Source organism: Dermacentor silvarum, chromosome 9 (genome assembly GCF_013339745.2).
Source record: "Dermacentor silvarum isolate Dsil-2018 chromosome 9, BIME_Dsil_1.4, whole genome shotgun sequence".
Classification (NCBI taxonomy): domain Eukaryota; kingdom Metazoa; phylum Arthropoda; class Arachnida; order Ixodida; family Ixodidae; genus Dermacentor; species Dermacentor silvarum.
This window is the reverse complement of record NC_051162.1, coordinates 22491666-22516658: the sequence shown is the minus strand read 5'-3', so window position 1 is coordinate 22516658 and position 24993 is coordinate 22491666. Positions and strand designations below refer to the sequence as shown.

Sequence of the window (24993 nt, the reverse complement as noted above, 5' to 3'; positions counted from 1 at the left end):
GCGCTTGGGTTTAAAGTGGAAGGAAACATAAACAGATCAGCCGTAGAGATCAGCAAGAGACGATTAGAGTACTGGTGGAAAAAAAAAGCAGGGAAAAGATGGATACGACCTGATCTCTTAAAATCACAGGCAGCGGTACAAGGTAAATTTTTGAAAAAAAAATAATGAGAGGTATACAAAAATGCTAGATAAAGAACACGTATAGTATACCTGATTAAATCAAGCAGGTTATGTGACTATTTGTCACCGCCCCGTTTCAAAGGGGATGCCAATAAATCATCATCATCATCATCATCACAGCGGTAGCGACGTTCACATGCCCTCTCATAAAGCCCCTGTCCAGGGGCTTTACCCAATCATGCACAGTTGCGCCTCTAGAGGCGGTCGCTGGCTGTATATGAAACTGAGGCGACAGTTTCGTGACCAAAAAAAAAAAAAAAAAAATATGGAAGGACTCTGGCAAAAGGAATGAAAACTACGGAATTTGCCCTTGCAGAACATTACGGAAATAAGTAGCGTCAACACAAGCATTTCGACTAGTGTTACTACAGGATTCTTTTTTTTAATTTGCCATGGTTCCTTTTTTGCAATACTACATCTCAAGCAGACGGAAGAAAAATGACGTAATGCATAATATTCTGAAGTATTTTGCATAAAGAAAAAAAGAAGGGAGGCTCGAAGGTGGTCCGGGTAAACTCACGGAGAAAATCTTTGATCCCATCGACGATAGCGTCTAGTGTACTTCCTGGTACACCGACACCGACGTCACCAACATTGAAAATGTCGCAAAGTAGCGTCTTAGCTGTGGTCTGCGGATCAGTGTTGAGCACCTCGTTCAGAAGGCACTGGAATGTTTTGTGAAACACACAGTAAGTCATCGAACACGCTTCCTCACGCATTGCTTGTGAGGGGTCGCCGCGATAAATGTCTGTATTTAGAACCAGAAGAGAGAAGATCGACGCTTTACCATTACGCCATGGTCGCATGCCTAAAAAGGCGGAATACAACACTTCTAGATTATTCCTTGGCGCAAGTTGGTTCTTTGAGACGCTTGGCGCGTTAGGCATGCCAATTGACTTCTAGCCGACCCTGCAAAAAAAAAGAAGTTATGGGATGCGTTCGTCGCGAAAATTCATTGAGCATCTCTCGCCCTACTGTGGCGCTGTGGCGGGTTTCTGCAAGTTGGAGCGACGGTCGGTGTGGAGCGCGCGTCTCGCTCGTTGAGGTTGAGGGGCTAGTGAGGAACTAAACTACGGTGCGTCGCTATTTCTTGAGTTAGCATTAGGCTGCGACTTTCCATCTTATACTTCTCACGCCCCTCCCTTGTGGGCGCGACTGAGTTTATGCGTGCTTGTGTTCACGTGAGCCGTACGGTTCTTTTTTTCTTTTTTTTACTTATCCACCCTTACAGAGAAAATTTATCAATTGAGCTGTATGTTATTGCAATATTGCACTCTTTATGAAGGCAGGACCACAGCGGCAACGTGTAAAATAGGAGATAACCATGCCCCCAAGCTTACGCTCTCATACACTCCCACAATGCAAAAATGTTGAATAAGAACATCAAAGCTTGTAATATACACCACACGCGCATTGTCAAAAAAATCAGCAGCTAGGACGGAACGAATCTGTATATCAGGCACACTACTGCACAAACAACAGCAGCATTACACAAGGTGTCCCAGCTATGATGCACCAAGATTTAAATATATGCAAATGCGACGTAGCTGGGCGAACCAAGGTAATATTGTTTGCCGTCACTTAGAGATAGTCAGATTATTTTTGCATTGCGTCTAGCTACATAATTAGTCCTAATATATAATGAATTTCGCAAATATTATAATTAGATGAAAGGTGTCACTGCGAAAATTGTAGAGCGACATGAGTAACTCCCGATATAGCTTTCTGTTGCTCAATATGTGCTATTATAAAAGTTCTTCCAAGCGTAAATGAAACCCGCGAATTTTTTTCAGTCAACGTTTTCTTTCTTTAATTTACAATAATTGAGAAGTAAAGAGTGCGCAATAAGTTAGTCCAGGTAAGATGCATATGGAGTGCGCATGCAGCCCGCAGGCCATCCATTTGGTTTGAGTCTGCTTGAAATATTGAGGAAATTTTGGAGAAAGCTTCGCAAAAGAAACTTCGAAACCTTCCGAACCGACCGTATCAAGGGTCGTTATCACCACAAAGGGACTAGATTCCTTTTTGATATTTTGGAGAGAAATCTATAGAAGGTATTAGTACCTCTCATCGTTAAAGATATTTTTGGGCGCATTATGTTTCCAAGCTTCCTGAAACTTTCGTTCAAACTAAGAACATGCACAGATATTTGTTTCGCCAGTGGATAATCCCCCGACATCATATTTCATTTGCCCAGCATCCTTTTTCCAAACTTTTCCAGGTAGTTTGTTGCAGGAGAGCAACAGGCCAGAAAGGCATGTTTTTCTCTTTTAAAAAGCGCGGAATAGAAGGACAGTGGAGATGGTGGTACATTGTCTGGCACGCCTTCTCATGATTCCGGCACTGTTCCCAATTGTGAAGCCTAACCCAGAAGCCATAGCTAAAGAATATAAACCACAGTTTATTGTCAAATATGTTCTCGACGCGGATGTTTATTTGAATGCGTCATACTTAACGATAAAGCTAAAGAAAAGAAACTCCATAACGTTCGTGAAATAATGTCTTACCTCAAGAGCCTTTACAAGTCCAGGTACAAAGTTTCCCTGAAAAAAAAAATGTAAAGTGCCACCCACTGCGGATACATAAATGTGCTAGAAGCACGTTCTCTTCCGGAAATGTATTCTTTTCGCAGTGAAATAAATATTGTATAAAGGCTAGCTTTTCTATTCCTTCCACAGAGCTCCCTAAATCCAATGTTGTAACCACGCGAAATATTTTTAGTTTAGGTTTCATTTTAAAGCGTGGAGAGTAAGAGAGAGAGAATTTATTTGAAAGGCAGAGAGGTCGGCCTGAGTGAGCATGCTCTGGCCTGCTCCTCTGCACAGGGGAAAAGGGAAAGGGGACAAAAATGATGAGGACAGGAAGAAGGGGTGCATATATACACTAACACAGTGGTTTCCTTAAAGCCTTGTGTCTAGTCCGGTGGTCTTCCAGTAGTAAAGGGCAGCCCTTGTTGCTATTGATGCTACTGTACAGTCACACATGGCGAACAAAATCATACTTTCGGAAAATGTTTGTCTCCCAATGCCTGCTAGCGTCGAAGCCAGCATCTTCCCCTGTGATGCGTAGAGAGGGCAGTCGCAAAACAGATGTTGGAGAGTCTCCGACACTTGGCAGCGTTCACAGTTCGGGCTGTCCAAACGGCCAATCAGATGTGCATAGCGTCGACTGAAGGCGACGCCCAGGTGAATCCGGTGAAGCATGCGTACTTGGCATCGCTTGACTTTAGCTGGGAGGCGAAAAGTCCTCTCACAGTCTATTTCTCGCAGGCGCCTGTACCGATGGTCTGGTTTAGCCCAGTATTGTGCTGCACAATCTCGCATGCGCGTGGTCAACGAAGAGTTTACATTGTTCCGCGAGTAAGGAATCTGCGCATCGACGGCTATAGGAGTAGCGGTTCTTGCTTCCGCATCAGCTAGCTCGTTGCCGGCCAAGCCGCAGTGACCAGGTGCCCATTGGAAGGTAATTGAGTGACCGTTTCTCTGAGCAACATCAAATATTTGTATGACGTTTCACTCTAGCATGTAGTACTGGCCTCTCCTATAGAGAGAATCGAGAGATTGCAGCACTGATCTTGCGTCAGAAAGAATAGTCCGTGTACGTGGTGTCAGATAGGAGACAAAACGGACAGCTTTCCGTATTGCGACAAGTTCCGCAGCTGTTGAAGACGATTTATGGCCCAATTTGTATTGGCGGAATGTGTCCAGCTGAGGGATCACAAAGGCCGCGGTCGAGGCGCATGAGGTAACCGATCCGTCTGTGTTTATGTGTGCACAGAGCCGTCGTAAAGCCCAACCAAATGAGCCAAGGTGAGTTTCTTAAGGCCAGCGAAAGGGTTAAGCGACTTCTTCGTAATCCCAGGTATGTGAAGGCGAACTTTTGGTCTATGCAGTGTTCTCCGTGGCACTTCAGAGATGATGGTAGGTGTGAAGTCTGAGGGTATGATATGCCTGTGAGTAGTGAGACATCTTGAGTAGGTGCAGCTTGGGTGGTTATCGTGAATTGAAGAGAAGGGATGGTGTGTGTGTCGAGTCAGCAGTCGGAGGTGAACTCGAGGTGGCTCACAGGACATGTAACCTTCAATTAGATAGGCCCGTGATTCATCTATACTGCCGGAAGTTGATGCACATCGCGGCAGGCCTAGGCATGTTTGTAGAGATTGGGCCTGAAGGCTTTCTAATGAGCGAAGACAAGTTATACGTATATTGGAAAGCACAGGCATGCTGTATCGTAGGTAGCCCACAAACAACGCCTGACATAGCTGCAAACAAATTTTTTTTTCAGAGGGGCCCCACCTATGTCCAGCTACAACGCGAAGAGCGTGCATAAAACTGGATAGTTTGGTCCGCAGTGCACTTACATGCTTCGACCAAGATAGGCTGCGGTAAATGACACCTAAGTATCTATAGTGCGTTCAACGCACTATAGATACTCTGTTCAACGCACGAAACGAGGTCGATAACACCGTCTATAGATGACCGTCCTCCGCGGAATTCATTCAAAAAGTCTGGCAAGGTGACTTCTCTTTCCAAGAGCCATTCCGATCTTGTGAGCACCATGCGTTCCATTACTTTGCCGAGGCAGCTGGCTAGGGCGATATACCTACAGGAAGAAAGCTTGTATGTGCACTTTCCGGGTTTAACTACACGACTGCACTTCCAGTTTTCCCGAACTGCCCCCGTGTCCCACGAAATAATTGTAGAATGACAGAAGGACTTTCCGCGCTTCCTGGCTGAGATGACAAAGAGCAGAGTAGGTGATGTCATGAGGCCCTAGGGCGGACGAGCATCGGGATGCAGAAACCGCAGCATCCAGCTCATGCATAGTGAACGGCAGATCGAGGCGATTGTCACATGATGGCGGTGAGTCGCAATTTGTAGAACTGAATTTGTAAATGTAATATTGAATTTGTAAAATACTGCATTATATATCCAAATAAAGCGTCTACCACAAAGCTATGCTGCTGAGAGGAGTTATACGTTAAAATAAACGGAATGGAATGAGGCTAGTTTTGTAGCACACAGAAAACAGTATTTTTTATCAATAATGTTGTAGCAGTATTGCATGTCAATGGCACAGAAATAACGTGTGTGGGGATCGAGATGCCTTCCCGCGCCTCATCCCCCAGCTCGCGCGTGGCGCTTAGCTCGATCCCCGGGAACCGCCGCCGTAACGGCAACATGGCGGACATGGCGAGCGCGCCGGACCTACTTTCCCGCGCAAACCGTGCTACTCCCCCCCGGGATTGGACTCGCCCCACGAGAACACGTCACCGGGACGCGCCCTGATTGGCCTCCCGCGCGGCGGCCCCCGGGCACCCTCTCCACCCGAGCTCTCGTCCGCTGAGCGCTTCCTCGCCGCGGGAGAGGCTCACAGGCTCGCAACGAGGTGGTTACATGAGACCTTTGTTCTCGTGACTCCTCGTTATAGACGTCAGACTCTGGAGTTTTGCAAAACGCGTAGCGGCACCTGTCGGTGCGAAGAGGTGATAATTGAGTAGTGCAAAGTCCGACTCCCTTGCTAAGTTGCCTAAGCAGCTAGCGAGTGCGAAACAACGATTTAACTTAATTTTGGTTCATATTGCGAATGTTTTGCGCATTTAACAGCCAGAATGAGAGCTATGAATTTCTCCGCTAGTCGGACGTGCCGCCGAACTGCCGTAAAGTTCTTGTTGGCTCACTCCTTCTATGGCGATGGCGAGGACGACGGCAACCGCGACAGCTCCGCGCGCTACGAAGAAACGCCGCAATCGACGTTACTGTTGCGTTGTAAATTGCCATGAACGTGAAGGACTGAATAACAACGTTCAGTTTTACCGATTTCCATCGCGGTCGCATGAAGGAGAAAGGAGAGATCACTGGATACGGGCCGTTCGCGTGTTGGGTAAGCGAATTACTCGCATTCTCCACAACACAGCCGCTCACATGAGAAAGTGTGATAATGTTGTTCTGCTGTAATTGTGTTGCGTAGCCCTGACGGGGGACTATAGCAACCAAGCGAAAACTGAAGAATGTGCAGCCGCCTCTTAGTTGGCAAAAGAATAAACAAAGTTGTGAACCATCCTGCGTATGTGCCATCGATGTTTCTATCTGTTTACACACGTCCGCCTCCACTTTACTCAGCAAGTGGAACGGAGATATTTGGCAGGTCAGTTTAACCAAACATTTTGGTTCCTTTATGAATTCAAAATCGTGTTCTAGGGCATTGTGGTATCGCGAGCTCATTTCTAGTTTCGGCTTTTCCGATACAACGAGCACTTTTCGCGATGCACTGAGCCCTCTTGACAGCGTTTCTTTTTTTTTGTAATCTGAGCAATAAAGTTGCTGTGGGAGCACTGGATGAGTAATTGTGAAGTAACGCACGTGTGTAGAAAAAAGAATGCGTTTATTTACATTTATTTGTGCGCGTGTGTTTTTTTAAGCGTCTGCTAAATATTCAAGGGTACTGAGCGGTGCTGTAGCTCCCGCGAGACAGAAAGATGCTTCGCGCAGGCACTGTAGGAAGCTTACTTCGTTATGTTCGCAGACTGTTTGCTGCCTTGGAAAACGTTTTCTGTTTGCTGCCCGAAAAAAGGCTTTGGAGGAATTTATTCTCTGTAAACAATTACGACATTAATCATTACGATAAAATGCTTAACCCTTTGAGGGTAAAGTGACGCGAAAATCGTTTGTGTTGTAAAATACACAATGTTTAATCATGAATAAGCTGATAAGCGCACTGACAAATGGTTGTGTGCACGTCCACCCGCCGTGGTTGCTCAGTGGCTATGGTGTTGGGCTGCTGAGCACGAGGTCGCGGGATCGAATCCCGGCCACGGCGGCCGCATTGCGATGGGGGCGAAATGCGAAAATACCCGTGTACTTAGATTTAGGTGCACGTTAAAGAATCCCAGGTGGTCCAAATTTCCGGAGTCCTCCACTACGGCGTGCCTCATAATCAGATCGTGGCTTTGGCACGTAAAACCCCATAATTTAATTTTAATTTTTGTGTGCACGTCCGAAAACCGAAACAAGTGAGAAGCCTTCGTCTTATCGCCAACAAGGTGCGATAGAACTTTTAGGGTCTCCAAAAAAAGGAAACGTAAAAACGGCAGCATCGTTTGTGTATGTACGCGCCTGCCCGGGAAGAGATGTAATCGCGCCGCAATGAGCGATAAACAATCGAATAACACGCGGTCACCCTTTGAGAGATTTGAAACCAAATAGCCATCAGTTTAGCGCGTGAAACAACTACCGAATGCTAACACTAAAATATCGTTCGCGACAACCTTTAGGTTTGTTTTGCCTTCGGTTGTATCCCGCGAAAGCGGACACGCACGTATCTTCATTTGCAGTAAATACAAACGGAAGACAACCGTGAAGAAAACATTCGAAGATGCGCGATAGCACGCTCGAACGCCCAGGAAGCGAGAGCTGAAGCGAGAACGCAACTGAAAAGGCGAAGGTCGCCAGGGCCATTCGCCCCTGATAAAGCGAGCTTTGTACCACTGACCGTAAGCTACATAGCTAACTGACTTCATCATATATGTACTTCATCGCTTTCACATTATGTACGTACCCAAATTTAACACATTTAGGCGCTAGAGAACGGACGTCGGAGTGCTTGCCTCGAACTCGACGTCGTACGATGCTCGCTGTACTTGCGAGTTGCAGCGCGCCGAAATAACACCTGAAACTTCTTTTACATTGTACACGTACTTCGCTCTGCTCCCTTTCCGAAGCGTGGATGGGCGGAAGAAGCTTTCCAGGTCCTTGATATTTAGGAAACCGTGCCTCAACACAACCGAAAGAGGGGCCTCCATTGTGGCCCATGCAGCTTCGCTTGCGGACAGCTCTCTTTGCACTACTCAGTTTGCGCCAAGGCTGCGATGGGGGCGCTGGTGGCGAGTTTTTCCGCAGCGCCGCCTGGGCAGAGTCTGAAGTCTATCGCGCTTGGCGGACCGCTACCCGGTTAGCCCTAGCGCAGCGGGCGCGCGTACTCGATCGGTCTTGCGGCGAGCCTTGGCCCGTAAGCGCCGTGACTGTAGCACTGAGCTGTACCTTGGGTGAATAAACCCGTGTTTGTTGGCGATCTGACTCCGGAGCCTTCTCTGCGCCGTGTCGGAGAGTCGACGAACCCTGCCGTAGCGCCTTTGTGCGTTGCGGAGTGGAGGAGCGTCGTGCCCTTTCCTGACCGTCGCTCGTAGGGTAAGCCTTGTGCAAACCCATCTCCACATAACTGGCGCCCAAGGTGGTTTCGGCATGGCATCAGAGCAGGCCCCTTCACGGCCCTCGTTCCTGCCTGACCCCCTGGCTGCGGACTTATCGTCCTTCGGAGCGAACGACACCAATAGCACGAGGTAGGTTCGCCTTCGCGACCCTATGCTTTCGGCCACCGTGAGCGATCCCTTCCTTGGAGCGCCCTAGGTGATGTCGACAGCTCGGATGGGTACGCTAGTCCTATATAGCCACGCCAGTTACGGATTTTATCAACTGTTTGAGACGCGCGGGGAGCAGGTGCCTACTAGCCCCTCCGGCGTGCTGTCTCCGCTCGCTGGCCTTTGTCCCGAGCTCAGTTGTGCCCAACGTGCCGCATCGGAGCCACCCCGCTTAGATGCTCGCACGAATACGCTCGCCGGCCTCCCTTTGTCCCGAGTGTCGTTCGCTGCGCCATGTGCCGCATCGGAGCCACCCTGCTTAGATGCCGGTACGAATACGCTCGCCGGCCTCCCTTTGTCCCGAGTGTCGTTCGCCGCGCCATGTGCCGCATCGGAGCCACCCTGCTTAGATGCTCGCACGAATACGCTCGCCGGCCTCCCTTTGTCCCGAGCGTCGTTCGCCGCGCCATGTGCCGCATCGGAGCCATACTGATTAGATGCTCGCACGAATACGCTCGCCGGCCTCCCTTTGTCCCGAGCGCCTTTCTCGGACGAATACGCCGCGGTGCAGCCTTCCCGCTACGCCGTACGCGCGAGCTCGCTCGCTGGCCTTCCTTTGTCCCGAGCGCAGTTCGGTGTCCCGTGCGCCGCAGCTGAGCTTCCCTGCCTCGCTGTTGGTGCAAATTGCTCGCTGGCCTCTCCTTGTCCCGAGCGCAGCTGGGAAGCAATGTCGAGCGCGAGCCACGCCGCTCAGCCGACAAAGTCGCCGCGTTTTCCGCCTACCGCTTGTCTCACGCGCATCCGAGCGACATTTTCGACGTGCATGAGTCACCCCGCTCCGCTGTCGATCCGTCTGCTGGTCATGTGAGGCCTCATGCGCCTGTCGGAGCGGCAGCCCAGCTCTTCTCTTTGCCGTTTACTGGCCCCATTCGGTCGGTCGTGCATTGAGCGGACCACCTGTCCGTTGGTCCTTTTTGCTCTCCGGAAGTTGGCGTTAGCGTACGTGCCGTTTGTCGTGGAGACGTACAATCCGGCTTAAGCGCTTGTGCGAGCCATCGGGCCGCCTCGCGCGCTGGGCGTTGACATGGCAGTGGTACCTTGTTCTGCGCTACCGGAAAGGGAGTTCAAACGTGGTGGCGGACGCCTTGTCGCGAGCCCCTGTTTCGGCGTTTGATCCTTTGGTCCGCCACTCCCGTGAGCATTCGCACCAAGTTGAAGCCGGAGCCTCAGTCTCCAATGGCTCAAAAGGCGCGAACCTCATGCACTTAGTAGAGACCAGAGCCTGTGTCTCCAATGGCTCGAAAGGCGCGACCCCCGACGGCGAAGCAATCCTCGGATTGCCAGCCCCGGGAGAGGACGTTTACCTGGTGGATCCCGTTACCTCATCGGGTAGTCTTCAGCAGGCAGGTGTTACTAAAGGCACAGCAGAGCGATCCATTTTGTCGACTCATTGTCGACGGGCTCACAGAGCCGAGCTCCCAAGAGGAGCGGGGCGGCAATGCCGTCGGGCGCACCCGGACAGCTGGTATTGCTGTTGGCGCCGTGTGCGATGCAGCTGGTATTGCTGCGGGTACGTTGGATACGTATCTGCTTGACGCCGATGGAGTTCTCCTGTGCTACATCCCATCTGAAGAAGCTCCTCAGGAGTCTTTCAAGGTGGTGATACCCCGCAGTCTAAGGAAAGCCACCCTGAGCTATTTCCACGACTCGCGGGTGGCCGGACATGCGAGTGGCCTTAAGACCTTCCAAAAGTTGTGCCGCTCCGCTACCTGGCCAGGCATGAAGCGTGACGCTGTTCACTACGCCCGCTCATGCCGCGTATGCCAAAGTATGAAGCCTCGCGCGGGCAAACCCCCCGGGCTCATGCAGCCAATCGACAGCCAGCTACCCTGGCAAGTCGCGGCCTGTGATATTATGGGACCCTTTCCCAGAAGCCGGCGAGGCTACGTTTTTCTCCTGGCTGTCACAGATCACTTCACGAAATGGGTTGAACTTTTTCCCCTTCGGAAGTTAACGGCACGCGCAATCTGCGACAAGTTGACCGAGGTCTTTAACCGCTTTAGCTTTCCGGCGGAGCTGATAACGGACAACGCGTCCTACTTCACGGCCAAGATGTTCGTGGATGCGTGTGCTGCCTTTGGCATTAAGCACCGCAAGACAACCACGTATCACCCACAGGCCAACCCGACAGAACGGATTAACCGGAACCTCAAGCCCTTGCTCGCGGCCTTTGCCCAGCAACATAGGGATTGGGATGTCTGTCTTAACGAGATGGGCTTCTCCTTGTTGTCCACGGTGAACCGTTCGACTGGGTACACGCCCGCTTTCCTCAACTTCGGGAGAGAGCTGCCAAACCCCATGAACCGCGTTCTGCGGACCGGCAGCGGGGCGTGCGCCACGAAAGCCGGCCTTTCCGCCTACGCGGCGGAACTGCGCTCACGGATGGACGCGGCCCTTGACCTGGCCCGTTCCAACCTGGCAACATCACGAGCTGGACAAAAAGCCCGGTACGACCGGTCACATAGGGACGTGCACTATGGTGTGGGCGATCTCGTCCTCAGACACAACCATGTCTTGAGTGACGCCGCCAAAAGCATCTCTCCCTCCCTGTCGGCCAAATGGTCGGGCCCGTACCGAGTGGAGACCAAAATGTCCCCTCTGGTATACAAGCTGGCTGACTCCCAAGGGAGACCAGTCGGCGGTGCAGTTCACGTCTCGGACCTCAAACCTTTCCTTGCCCGTAGCAACGACTGGGGAGAGGGGGAGGCGGTCAACGAACCGCAGGCAAACCGTGATACGGCTGGCCCCAGGCCACGCCACCGGTACAACCTACGGAAACGCACCTAGGCAGGTTTTCTCCCACCATCTGGTAGCCGGACTTTATTCCCTACCACGCCGATGAACGGAGAGACACAGCTACGGTGCGAAGGCGCACGTTGAAGTGGTGACAGGCCCTTTTGGCCTAATATACCCTCTCGTGCTCACCCGCCTTCTGACGCGCCTAGTCAGCTTTCTCCCACTAGCAGGTAGCTGGACTTCATTCCCTACCATGCCGGTGAATGGAGAAATGTAGCTACGGTGCAAGGGCGCACATCGAAGCGGTGACAGGACCATGTGGCCTAATATACCCTCTTATGTGTTGCCCAAGCCTCAGCCTGGCAAACGCCCCTTTTTGGGCTGTCAGCCAGGCGCGCAGCTTCCTTGGCACGCCGGCTATGCCGGGGGGCGTTCCTGTCCTTCACCTTGCGTCGTCCAGTCTGCTCCCTGCGCCTGGCTCTACTCTGCCACCAGTCTTGCTGACCACGAAGCCGGCTGTCCCTGGTCTTACCATGCCAGCCTGTTGCAGACCTCAAGGCCTGCTACTCCTGGTCCTTCCGCCATGAATGAGTCCTGCCTCTGGGGGCCACGAACCCGTGCCAGCCTTGCCTCCGGCTGCCTAGGCTGCCGCTAATTGTGGCTGGTCCCCAATCAGGCGCTGACCCCTGGCCGAGGAGGGTCACTCCGGCTGCCGCTGCTGGCCTGGTTGCCGGTTATCCTGGCCTGCTGTTCCTGCGCAATCCGGGGAGCCCAGTGACTTCGGTGGTGGCTGCTGCGCCAAAATGGCAGCCACGCCTCGCGCGTTCCTGGCTGCTCCAGTCCCGCGGACCTCGAGTGTTGCTGGCGTTCATGGTGCTCCCCTGCCCCGTGCTTCCTGGGCTGCCGACTCTTCCACCTCGCAGGGGGTCCTTCCAGTGTGCGGAACTTTGGTGGCCAAGGTAAACCCCTGGCTTTGTGTCAAGAGAAGCGACGTCTTCACCTTTTTGGACTGCTGTGGCCCCTTCTCCCTGTCCTGGTCCTGAGGAAGACGACGACACCCTCTTGGACTTTGCCCCGTTGGCTTAGCCCTGTTTGGCTGAGTCAACCTTGCCACTTGGCCTCGGTCAGCCACTTTGGAGGCTGGCCTCGGTCTTTAGGAGGGGGGAATGTGGGGATCGAGATGCCTTCCCGCACCTCATCCCCCAGCTCGCGCGTGGCGCTTAGCTCGATCCCCGGGAACCGCCGCCGTAACGGCAACATGGCGGACATGGCGAGCGCGCCGGACCTACTTTCCCGCGCAAACCGTGCTTCTCCCCCCCGGGATTGGACTCGCCCCGCGAGAACACGTCACCGGGACGCGCCCTGATTGGCCTCCCGCGCGGCGGCCCCCAGGCACCCTCTCCATCCGAGCTCTCGTCCGCTGAGCGCTTCCTCGCCGCGGGAGAGGCTCACAGGCTCGCAACGAGGTGGTTACGTGAGACCTTTGTTCTCGCGACTCCTCGTTATCGCGCTTGGCGGACCGCTACCCGGTTAGCCCTAGCGTAGCGGGCGCGCGTACTCGATCGGTCTTGCGGCGAGCCTTGGCCCGTAAGCGCCGTGACTGTAGCACTGAGCTGTACCTTGGGTGAATAAACCCGTGTTTGTTGGCGATCTGACTCCGGAGCCTTCTCTGCGCCGTGTCGGAGAGTCGACGAACCCTGCCGTAGCGCCTTTGTGCGTTGCGGAGTGGAGGAGCGTCGTGCCCTTTCCTGACCGTCGCTCGTAGGGTAAGCCTTGTGCAAACCCATCTCCACATAACTGGCGCCCAAGGTGGTTTCGGCATGGCATCAGAGCAGGCCCCTTCACGGCCCTCGTTCCTGCCTGACCCCCTGGCTGCGGACTTATCGTTCTTCGGAGCGAACGACACCGATAGCACGAGGTAGGTTCGCCTTCGCGACCCTATGCTTTCGGCCACCGGGAGCGATCCCTTCCTTGGAGCGCCCTAGGTGATGTCGACAGCTCGGATGGGTACGCTAGTCCTATATAGCCACGCCAGTTACGGGTTTTATCAACTGTTTGAGACGCGCGGGGAGCAGGTGCCTACTAGCCCCTCCGGCGTGCTGTCTCCGCTCGCTGGCCTTTGTCCCGAGCTCAGTTGTGCCCAACGTGCCGCCTCGGAGCCACCCCGCTTAGATGCTCGCACGAATACGCTCGCCGGCCTCCCTTTGTCCCGAGTGTCGTTCGCTGCGCCATGTGCCGCATCGGAGCCACCCTGCTTAGATGCTGGTACGAATACGCTCGCTGGCCTCCCTTTGTCCCGAGTGTCGTTCGCCGCGCCATGTGCCGCATCGGAGCCACCCTGCTTAGATGCTCGCACGAATACGCTCGCCGGCCTCCCTTTGTCCCGAGCGTCGTTCGCCGCGCCATGTGCCGCATCGGAGCCATACTGATTAGATGCTCGCACGAATACGCTCGCCGGCCTCCCTTTGTCCCGAGCGCCTTTCTCGGACGAATACGCCGCGGTGCAGCCTTCCCGCTACGCCGTACGCGCGAGCTCGCTCGCTGGCCTTCCTTTGTCCCGAGCGCAGTTCGGTGTCCCGTGCGCCGCAGCTGAGCTTCCCTGCCTCGCTGTTGGTGCAAATTGCTCGCTGGCCTCTCCTTGTCCCGAGCGCAGCTGGGAAGCAATGTCGAGCGCGAGCCACCCCGCTCAGCCGACAAAGTCGCCGCGTTTTCCGCCTACCGCTTGTCTCACGCGCATCCGAGCGACATTTTCGACGTGCATGAGTCACCCCGCTCCGCTGTCGATCCGTCTGCTGGTCATGTGAGGCCTCATGCGCCTGTCGGAGCGGCAGCCCAGCTCTTCTCTTTGCCGTTTACTGGCCCCATTCGGTCGGTCGTGCATTGAGCGGACCACCTGTCCGTTGGTCCTTTTTGCTCTCCGGAAGTTGGCGTTAGCGTACGTGCCGTTTGTCGTGGAGACGTACAATCCGGCTTAAGCGCTTGTGCGAGCCATCGGGCCGCCTCGCGCGCTGGGCGTTGACATGGCAGTGGTACCTTGTTCTGCGCTACCGGAAAGGGAGTTCAAACGTGGTGGCGGACGCCTTGTCGCGAGCCCCTGTTTCGGCGTTTGATCCTTCGGTCCGCCACTCCCGTGAGCATTCGCACCAAGTAGAAGCCGGAGCCTCAGTCTCCAATGGCTCAAAAGGCGCGAACCTCATGCACTTAGTAGAGACCAGAGCCTGTGTCTCCAATGGCTCGAAAGGCGCGACCCCCGACGGCGAAGCAATCCTCGGATTGCCAGCCCCGGGAGAGGACGTTTACCTGGTGGATCCCGTTACCTCATCGGGTAGTCTTCAGCAGGCAGGAGTTACTAAAGGCACAGCAGAGCGATTCATTTTGTCGACTCATTGTCGACGGGCTCACAGAGCCGAGCTCCCAAGAGGAGCGGGGCGGCAATGCCGTCGGGCGCACCCGGACAGCTGGTATTGCTGTTGGCGCCGTGTGCGATGCAGCTGGTATTGCTGCGGGCACGTTGGATACGTATCTGCTTGACGCCGATGGAGTTCTCCTGCGCTACATCCCATCTGAAGAAGCTCCTCAGGAGTCTTTCAAGGTGGTGATACCCCGCAGTCTAAGGAAAGCCACCCTGAGCTATTTCCACGACTCGCGGGTGGCCGGACATGCGAGTGGCCTTAAGACCTTCCAAAAGTTGTGCCGCTCCGCTACCTGGCCAGGCATGAAGCGTGACGCTGTTCACTACGCCCGCTCATGCCGCGTGTGCCAAAGTATGAAGCCTCGCGCGGGCCAATCCCCCGGGCTCATGCAGCCAATCGACAGCCAGCTACCCTGGCAAGTCGCGGCCTGTGATATTATGGGACCCTTTCCCAGAAGCCGGCGAGGCTACGTTTTTCTCCTGGCTGTCACAGATCACTTCACGAAATGGGTTGAACTTTTCCCCCTTCGGAAGTTAACGGCACGCGCAATCTGCGACAAGTTGACCGAGGTCTTTAACCGCTTTGGCTTTCCGGCGGGGTTGATAACGGACAACGCGTCCTACTTCACGGCCAAGATGTTCGTGGATGCGTGTGCTGCCTTTGGCATTAAGCACCGCAAGACAACCACGTATCACCCACAGGCCATCCCGACAGAACGGATTAACCGGAACGTCAAGCCCTTGCTCGCGGCCTTTGCCCAGCAACATAGGGATTGGGATGTCTGTCTTAACGAGATGGGCTTCTCCTTGCGGTCCACGGTGAACCGTTCGACTGGGTACACGCCCGCTTTCCTCAACTTCGGGAGAGAGCTGCCAAACCCCATGAACCGCGTTCTGCGGACCGGCAGCGGGGCGTGCGCCACGAAAGCCGGCCTTTCCGGCTACGCGGCGGAACTGCGCTCACGGATGGACGCGGCTCTTGACCTGGCCCGTTCCAACCTGGCAACAGCACGAGCTGGACAAAAAGCCCGGTACGACCGGTCACATAGGGACGTGCACTATGGTGTGGGCGATCTCGTCCTCAGACACAACCATGTCTTGAGTGACGCCGCCAAAGGCATCTCTGCCTCCCTGTCGGCCAAATGGTCGGGCCCGTACCGAGTGGAGACCAAAATGTCCCCTCTGATATACAAGCTGGCTGACTCCCAAGGGAGACCAGTCGGCGGTGCAGTTCACGTCTCGGACCTGAAACCTTTCGTTGCCCGTAGCAACGACTGGGGAGAGGGGGAGGCCTTCAACGAACCGCAGGCAAACCGTGATACGGCTGGCCCCAGGCCACGCCACCGGTACAACCTACGGAAACGCACCTAGGCAGGTTTTCTCCCACCATCTGGTAGCCGGACTTTATTCCCTACCACGCCGATGAACGGAGAGACACAGCTACGGTGCGAAGGCGCACGTTGAAGTGGTGACAGGCCCTTTTGGCCTAATATACCCTCTCGTGCTCACCCGCCTTCTGACGCCCCTAGTCAGCTTTCTCCCACTAGCAGGTAGCTGGACTTCATTCCCTACCATGCCTGTGAATGGAGAAATGTAGCTACGGTGCAAGGGCGCACATCGAAGCGGTGACAGGACCATGTGGCCTAATATACCCTCTTATGTGTTGCCCAAGCCTCAGCCTGGCAAACGCCCCTTTTTGGGCTGTCAGCCAGGCGCGCAGCTTCCTTGGCACGCCGGCTATGCCGGGGGGCGTTCCTGTCCTTCACCTTGCGTCGTCCAGTCTGCTCCCTGCGCCTGGCTCTACTCTGCCACCAGTCTTGCTGACCACGAAGCCGGCTGTCCCTGGTCTTACCATGCCAGCCTGTTGCAGACCTCAAGGCCTGCTGCTCCTGGCCCTTCCGCCATGAATGAGTCCTGCCTCTGGGGGCCACGAACCCGTGCCAGCCTTGCCTCCGGCTGCCTAGGCTGCCGCTAATTGTGGCTGGTCCCCAATCAGGCGCTGACCCCTGGCCGAGGAGGGTCACTCCGGCTGCCGCTGCTGGCCTGGTTGCCGGTTATCCTGGCCTGCTGTTCCTGCGCAATCCGGGGAGCCCAGTGACTTCGGTGGTGGCTGCTGCGCCAAAATGGCAGCCACGCCTCGCGCGTTCCTGGCTGCTCCAGTCCCGCGGACCTCGAGTGTTGCTGGCGTTCATGGTGCTCCCCTGCCCCGTGCTTCCTGGGCTGCCGACTTTTCCACCTGGCAGGGGGTCCTTCCAGTGTGCGGAACTTTGGTGGCCAAGGTAAACCCCTGGCTTTGTGTCAAGAGAAGCGACGTCTTCACCTTTTTGGACTGCTGTGGCCCCTTCTCCCTGTCCTGGTCCTGAGGAAGACGACGACACCCTCTTGGACTTTGCCCCGTTGGCTTAGCCCTGTTTGGCTGAGTCAACCTTGCCACTTGGCCTCGGTCAGCCACTTTGGAGGCTGGCCTCGGTCTTTAGGAGGGGGGAATGTGGGGATCGAGATGCCTTCCCGCACCTCATCCCCCAGCTCGCGCGTGGCGCTTAGCTCGATCCCCGGGAACCGCCGCCGTAACGGCAACATGGCGGACATGGCGAGCGCGCCGGACCTACTTTCCCGCGCAAACCGTGCTTCTCCCCCCGGGATTGGACTCGCCCCGCGAGAACACGTCACCGGGACGCGCCCTGATTGGCCTCCCGCGCGGCGGCCCCCAGGCACCCTCTCCATCCGAGCTCTCGTCCGCTGAGCGCTTCCTCGCCGCGGGAGAGGCTCACAGGCTCGCAACGATGTGGTTACATGAGACCTTTGTTCTCGCGACTCCTCGTTATCGCGCTTGGCGGACCGCTACCCGGTTAGCCCTAGCGCAGGGGGCGCGCGTACTCGATCGGTCTTGCGGCGAGCCTTGGCCCGTAAGCGCCGTGACTGTAGCACTGAGCTGTACCTTGGGTGAATAAACCCGTGTTTGTTGGCGATCTGACTCCGGAGCCTTCTCTGCGCCGTGTCGGAGAGTCGACGAACCCTGCCGTAGCGCCTTTGTGCGTTGCGGAGTGGAGGAGCGTCGTGCCCTTTCCTGACCGTCGCTCGTAGGGTAAGCCTTGTGCAAACCCATCTCCACAAGTGAAACAAAACACACTAAATCAAAATAGCTAATGTCACTATTTTCCACGAGATGCTGCCGCTTAGGCAGGGTGACATGAAAAGAAACGATACAATTGTAACTCTCTATTGAGCGGAACTTTCTGCAGGCGCCGATTTACCATCGATAACTATCGATAATTAACAGTTTCACTTCTTCGTGGTCTAGCGACGATGACTGACAACCGCGATAAAGTCTAAAGTAACGGTATCGCTGCTGGAATACCTTCCGCATCTATATTCTTGATTAGCAAAGTAGTTATCACCATACTCGCATTCATAAGACCCATCCACACAATCGTCGCTTAGTTACTTGCAATAATATTTTTTTAGTTTTCGTTTGGCACTTCTATCCACTTCAAAATTGAGAGTATAAAGTTAAGCTCTTGCATTATTTAGTTACTTATTCACAGCACTGTAGCCCCTCTGGCCTTTTTGTAGGATTAAGAAAAAAATCTGATATCAACCAAAGACAAGAACAGGTTAATGAGAATGAACGAACATTTACAGGCAGAGCCTTCCAATGCCTTCCGTCCTTTTCCATCGTGAAAATAAAAACGCTGTGCTTATATATCAGTTGTATTCATCGTACGTACCACGCTTGTTGAACAGAGGTTGCCAAGGTCGGTGGTGCACTGCAAAGCAAGAAGAAATAATTACATCGCGAGTACATTGTGCAAGGCCAGTTCGCGTGTACGGAACGTTGAACGAATCGCCCTACTGAGGGATTAAATAATAGATTGGTGGATGGGTTAGATGAGATGGATGGATTGCTGAACAAAATTCCATTTTTGGGTTTTACGTGCCATGATAATAGACAGTTTTAGTTTAGCGTTAGCGTAATAGCGGGGTTACGGGAAATAGCGTTACCGTTCCGCAAACGAACTTTGCAGAAAGAGAGTTTTAGTATAGCGTGATAGCGTAGTCTACGTGCGGGACGCTATCCCATTACGCTTTGAATTTCGCATACATAGGGGACCTAATTCTATGTGTGTGTGCGTCCGGAAAGTGCGAGAGGCAGCGCAATGGAAGCCAGGAGCGCGTTGTATTTTTACTTGCCATGTCCGCCGATCTGCAACGAAACAGACAAGCAGTACAAGCTGTCTGCCATCGCCTCCGAAATCCTCCCATCTCAGAGGCCATATGCCGTCGTCGCACCTACCTCCCGACTTTATCGACAGGTGGCGCTCACATCTCAAAGAGAATTTATTTCGTTAGGCTTAGGCGCGCTCGAAACGAGAAGCGATCTCGAAAACTCCGCTAAATTATTCATAAAAACATATTGTCGATCCTACCTGAAGGTAAGCCAAAGCTATTTACGTAGTCATATCCTACCAACGAAGAGAAATATTCAACAGCAACTCCAAATTCAGTTCGAAGCGGGCGGCCGGGACCACCGCCATGTTTTACGTACACTACGTAAATACGCTAACACGGTAACGTTCGCACGGTAAACGGTATGGGTCGTATAGCGTTCTGCGCATGCGCATTCCGATCCCGCTATTCCGATACGCCCGCTATTCCGGTGACCGCGCTAAACTAAAACTGTCTAATGACGCACGCAACAGTGGTAGACTCCGCATTAAATTTGACCACATGGGATTCTTTAACTCTTACACGCTGTACTACATGCACCACCGTGTGCATGCAACAGGAGCATCTTTGGATTTCAACTCGATCATAATGCGGCCGGCGGGGCCGGAATGGAACCAACGAAGTCATGCTCAGCACCATAACGTCAAAGACCCTGAGGTTCCCTGGCAGGCGATGGGTGAATCGTTTACGTACACGGTTACTTATGTTCTGCATAAGCGTTGACTTAGCGCAACCATGAGATTCCGAAATATCTTCCAGCTTAAATGCACAAGAAGGGTTGTTTTTTCATACCTCGGGCTTCGCTTACCTGGCCAACAAGAGTGTTCGGCACACCTACGCTGATGGTTCCTTCGCATCCGGTTAAGCTGACAGAACCCGGAATTAGCTTCACGGCTGCCTGGAACGCTTTTGCCACTGGGTAGCAGTAAACAGTTAAAAGGTTAGGTAAGCATCAGGTACAATGGACGCTTTTATGGTAGACAAGCTAAGCAGACAAATTACAAATATTTTCTGACTTGCTAATTATTGGCAGACTTGTTCCATCTTGCAGAATAACAACCCAAGAACCCTTTTTTCCCTCAATCACATTGAAAACAACATCTCCAAAAATGTGTTGCTCTTTTCACAAATTTTTCTTAACTATCAGGGCAGCTTCGGCGGCAGTGTATTTAGTGTATTAGCGCAACTTACGGCCATGCCGGTGGATGACATCCCTAGACATCCTTCACAACATCTGCCATTAACATGAAGTGCGCTGATTTACCATCCCAGGGCTAAACTACATCACATAGAAAAAGAAACGCCCCAAAAAGTTGAAGGGAGGGTGGCCACCACAGTAGTCTTAATGCTAAAGCGCAGCACACGTAATTCGGAAGATGCGGGTTAAGCTCCCCACTACGTCAAGTTGTCGTTTGTTGCAATCTCATTGCCATTTTAGTCTAATATTTCTATACTTTAATTAACCATAACAAGTATTCACCGTTATTTTCTATTTGGCTCCCTCGTCTGTTACAAAAAAATTAGCCCCTCACTTTGTCTTATTGTCCCTACTACGCAGAGATTGGCACAAGACATTGCTGTCCCGCAGTCTTTGGGCACCTCATGTACTGCCCTAATTTTTTCCCTTTACTTTGGCCATACTTGGAGCGCATTAGCTTTATAAGACTCTCTGTGTGGCCGGCACCCAGAGGGCGTCAGCAATCTATGAGCAAAGGAACGAGCTAATCCTGACGCATCAAGCGGTATGCCAAGTTTCGTATAAATCCAAGGAAGAAACTCTTTCATGAAATAATTACTCTCTAGAAAGCATGTCGCTTCCTATAGACTTTAGGGAACAGAACTCACTTTGGTTCTTGTCGTGTTTATGCTAGAGGCCCGCATCTCCTCTCAAACTGCATTGCAGGTATTTCAGAAGCAAAGGGTCACCCTTTCAGTAGGTTCCGCCATCTTCCTTAACTACGCTACGGAAAATGGGGCTCTCGTTATTCTATCCCACTAATGGAGGATCAATATGTGTGCGTAAATTAGGGTTTTGCTTCATCGCTCAGCAAAGCTGGCAATTAGCACGCTCACTCAAGCACTGCATTGTCTCTTTTGATATAGGCCCTACCGTGTCATTGCTTACTTACAGTTCTCGTTCACAACCTTCAGCAGCAAATATACGATGTTTCCAAGAGACTTCAGTGCTTTTGACAGTGATCCAGATTGAGTTAAGACTTGAACAGTGCACTGAAATGCAGAAAACAGAAAAGATTACACAACTGCCGTTTCAATAAATGTTGCTTTTATGTTTCTGTAGTAAAAAATAGGAAGAAAACGCTGCAGGACGCTTATAGATTAAAGTTGCCCTGAACCACTTTGTATCGAAATGGAGAAAGGCATTTGAAGTGAAAATAGGCTATTTCAGAAATACTGTGCCGCAAAAGTACCACAATGCGTTCAGCAGAAACAGAGTAGTTAAGTTTGTTCGTTGTCCTTAAAGTTGATGAAAGTCTCTTCAAGGTGTTTATCGGCGTTGATGAAGCAGGAGGCAGGTTGGAGGTAACAAAACTTGAAGATATATTGCAACGAAAATATTTACACAGTCAAATGCAGAGTTAGCAAACCAAAACTGATGCAAAACACACAAGTAAACAGCGCCTTACTCTTCGACTTTTTCTTAAGTTAGAGCCTAGGACAACTGTCACTACATACGACCAACCGAGTCTCACTGTTCTACCACTAAGTGGTTACGGCCCAGACTAGCGTTGCATCGTACGGAGTCTTACTGATCTATCAGGTTTAGGGATTACAGCCTAGACTGAGGAATAAGCACCTCGTCTCGATTGTTATAGGTGAAATAGACAAAGAAAAAGGGCGGTAGGACCGTTGGCCCATCCCACGGAAGCAGTTGCCAATGAGAGCTGAAAGTTTGTTAAGCCACAACCCAAAGGGATGGGCTTACAATTAAAAGTAAATGTATTGGAAAACAACCCTGATTTCCTTCTTTCCGCAACTCCGTTTCCGTCTGCTATTTCCACGTGGTCAGTGACGGCCTCAGCAAACACGCCAGGCACGCACGATTTATTGCTCAGCCATCTCAAACCTTGGTGGCGTTTGTACCCAGCAGGGGGCTCGGGAACTGGTGTCACAACACTGCGTACCGCAGTCCACCCCTCAAGGTTTTTCCGGGTGGGAAAATAATGACCGTTGGCGGCATTCGGACCCGGTGTTTTCAAGATGACGTTCTTCGAACGCGATCCTCGCATGCGCACTGCAAGCTGACACTCGACACCACGCGGGCTTTTCTCAGCGCTCAAAACAAGATACACGTGGTTGCCGCCCGGACGCGTAGGGGAGTGGACCCCCGCTCCGTACGCACAGCACATGGTCAACAATGCTAGGCCATAAACCTCGGCGCCGTCTCTAGCCCGCAGGGGACTCGGAGGCCGGCGCCACAACACCGCGTACAGCCGTTCCACTCGAGGTTTGTCCGCGTTGACCTATTATGACCATCGGCGGAATGCCAACCCAATGCGCGCAAGACCGCGTTCTCCGAATCCGTTCTCCGCATCCGCACCGCGCCCCCCCCCCCCCCCCCCCCCCCCCCCCCCCCCGGCGCGCGCCGCGGCTCGTCACCCGACACCACGCGGGCCGTTCGACCCCTCACAAACAAAAACGGTTGCTGCCCAGACACGCTGGGGAGTGACCGCCTCCCTATTCATAAAACACATGGGCAAGTTGCGGCACCGCGACAATATATACAAAACAATTATGCAGCACCACACCGCCCATTCTGTATGTTCGATAGAAGCGCGGCCTAAGACGTCCCCCCTAAAGAGTATACTGGGCTGATTTTTGCTCAGTGATACGATAAATCACTGCCGCGATTGCGTAATCGAACTTTCTAACCCCACCATGGCCTAATTAGATGAACAACAACAAACCAACCCGCAAAATAACAAAGCAAGAAGAGAGGAAAGAGAAATACACAATACATGTCAGTAAACAATTAAGCACACGATTGCAGTTCCAAGCTATAAGAGCACTCTAGTGTCTCTGTGTCTTGGATCGGCACTCTCAAAGTACACATCATACAGCGCCAGGTGAGCAGGAACATTCACGCCCATCCAGTTGGCATGGCACTATATTATTACGATGGCTTCCATGAGTCGTAGCTGATAAGTCTGTGAAAAGCCAGTAGGGCCCAAATGGATCCGGAGTACTGAGTGACACGGACTCGCAGAGGGAAAGTTTCGGAACCTCAAATGCCGTCTGAGCTTCCTCCGTCCGAGCAACGTATCTGATTGGGTACCGCTTTCTCTGCTAACCGCGTGAGCCGGTTCTCCACCTCTGCACATCCTCGGCCGTGCTCGCGATAGTGGCCGCACAGTCCTAGCAGGCTGCGTAGTTTCCTTTTGGTGCACGGTGAAACCGGATTCCTAATTGCAGCTAATTTTTCTAGATCTGGTGCGTGCGTCCCTGAGCCGACAATATTCCCGAGGCGATGAATGTGGGCTTGTGCAACTTGACACTTTTCCGGACTGGCTTTCAGCTCAGCCTTTTCTAGGGTAGAGTTAGCTAGCTGCACTCTACGGAACTCCTCTGTCCGGCTTACCGACTCATTTGATTGTTCTAACACATGGACAGGCTCGGCCGGTGCTCCACGGGAAGGCACAGAGCTGTTGGCCTTCATCAAAAGTTCCAAATCTTCATGGGTCAACAAACAATCCGTGCCCTCGACGAGCTCATTAGTCAACGCACAGAGCAGGTCGACGTTCTGAGGTTCCTCACCCATATTCGGGCTATTTAACCTTACCGGCAACGTAGCCAGTTTTGCCTGGATAATTTCCCCAAAAACAGACACCAATCTTACCGTGCCTGACGGCTCCACGAGACTTTTCGGAAGCAGATTCTCCCGTATAACAGTTATTTCACTCCCTGTATCCATAATCGCAACTGTGGATACATCTCCGCACGAGATAGGAATCAACTGTACTTTAGTCATCCCTTCGCAGTTGCGCCTCACAGCTTTTGTATTTGCAGTAAGGATTCCATGAGGAATCTCACTTCCCTCAGGTATCTCACCTACCGTCTCGTGGGCAATCGCCCCCTTTTGTACCCTCTGCCTTGGCTCAAAAGCCCTCTTTGATTGATTTATCTTATCGCTAGCTTTCGGGCAATCCTTAGCGAAATGGCCCGAGCCGTGACACAAGTGACATTTGAGGGCGCCTTTCTCTACTCGGGGCGGCTCTTGCCCCATGTCTGCCGCTGACGGCTTTGAAGCGTACCCCTTGCCTTTCGCCTGTTCAAACGTTTGTAGCACTTTGGCGATCTCAGGTGGCTTAAGCCATCCCTCGCCTTCTCGTAGCCTCACGTACTCGAGACCCTCTATACCAAGGCCCGATTTCATACGATCCGCTACCATGAGTTCTGCCATCACCTCTACAGTGTCGGACCCTCTCACTTGGAGGTAGTAAGAGAAATACGTTTTCACTCGCGACGCGAACTGTGACCACGTCTCCTCCTTACGCTTCACTGCTGTCTCAAACCTCTGCAGATACTCTGCCGGAGAAAGCTTCAGTTCCATCAACGCTGCCTCTTTAACTGACTCGTAATCTGTACTATCTTCCTGGTTGAGGTTACGCAGTAGGTAGCGAACGCGTTCAGTTAGCGCTGGCATGACCAGATGCACGTGACTCTCATACGGTACCCTGTACGTAGCAAAAAGTTTTTCTACTTCCTCAAACCATAATGGTACATCCGCGTCACACGGCAGGCGGAACCCTTTCAGCACTTTTGCGCATTGCTCGATGGAATCGAAACCCATCCGCCTCTGATCGCCCCGCTCAGACCCAGTGCTCGGCAACGAATCATTAAGACGTCCAGCACTCGTCCTTGTCTGCAACAGCCTTTCGTACTCAATCTGAAGTTGAAGCTTTTGAACTTCGAGCTCGAGCATTCTTGTATCATTTGGAATTTGCAAAGGCTGAGATACCTGCTGCGACAATTCCTGGCTCTGATAGGGTGCTCTCACTTCATT

At 52.8% G+C, this 24993-nt stretch overlaps 1 protein-coding gene across 1 annotated transcript in view; it reads right to left on the bottom strand.

Moving 5' to 3' along the window:
• The window catches only part of LOC125939789 (uncharacterized), a 40419-nt gene that overhangs the window by 8063 nt on the left and 7363 nt on the right, over positions 1–24993 (bottom strand). Inside the window, exons 3-7 of the mRNA XM_049655227.1 lie at positions 21101–21200; positions 19780–19886; positions 18473–18511; positions 2688–2723; positions 701–845 (exon numbers count right to left, since the gene is read on the bottom strand). Coding sequence (XP_049511184.1) covers positions 701–845; positions 2688–2723; positions 18473–18511; positions 19780–19886; positions 21101–21200 — 427 coding nt within the window. The remainder of the gene's footprint in view (positions 1–700; positions 846–2687; positions 2724–18472; positions 18512–19779; positions 19887–21100; positions 21201–24993) is intronic.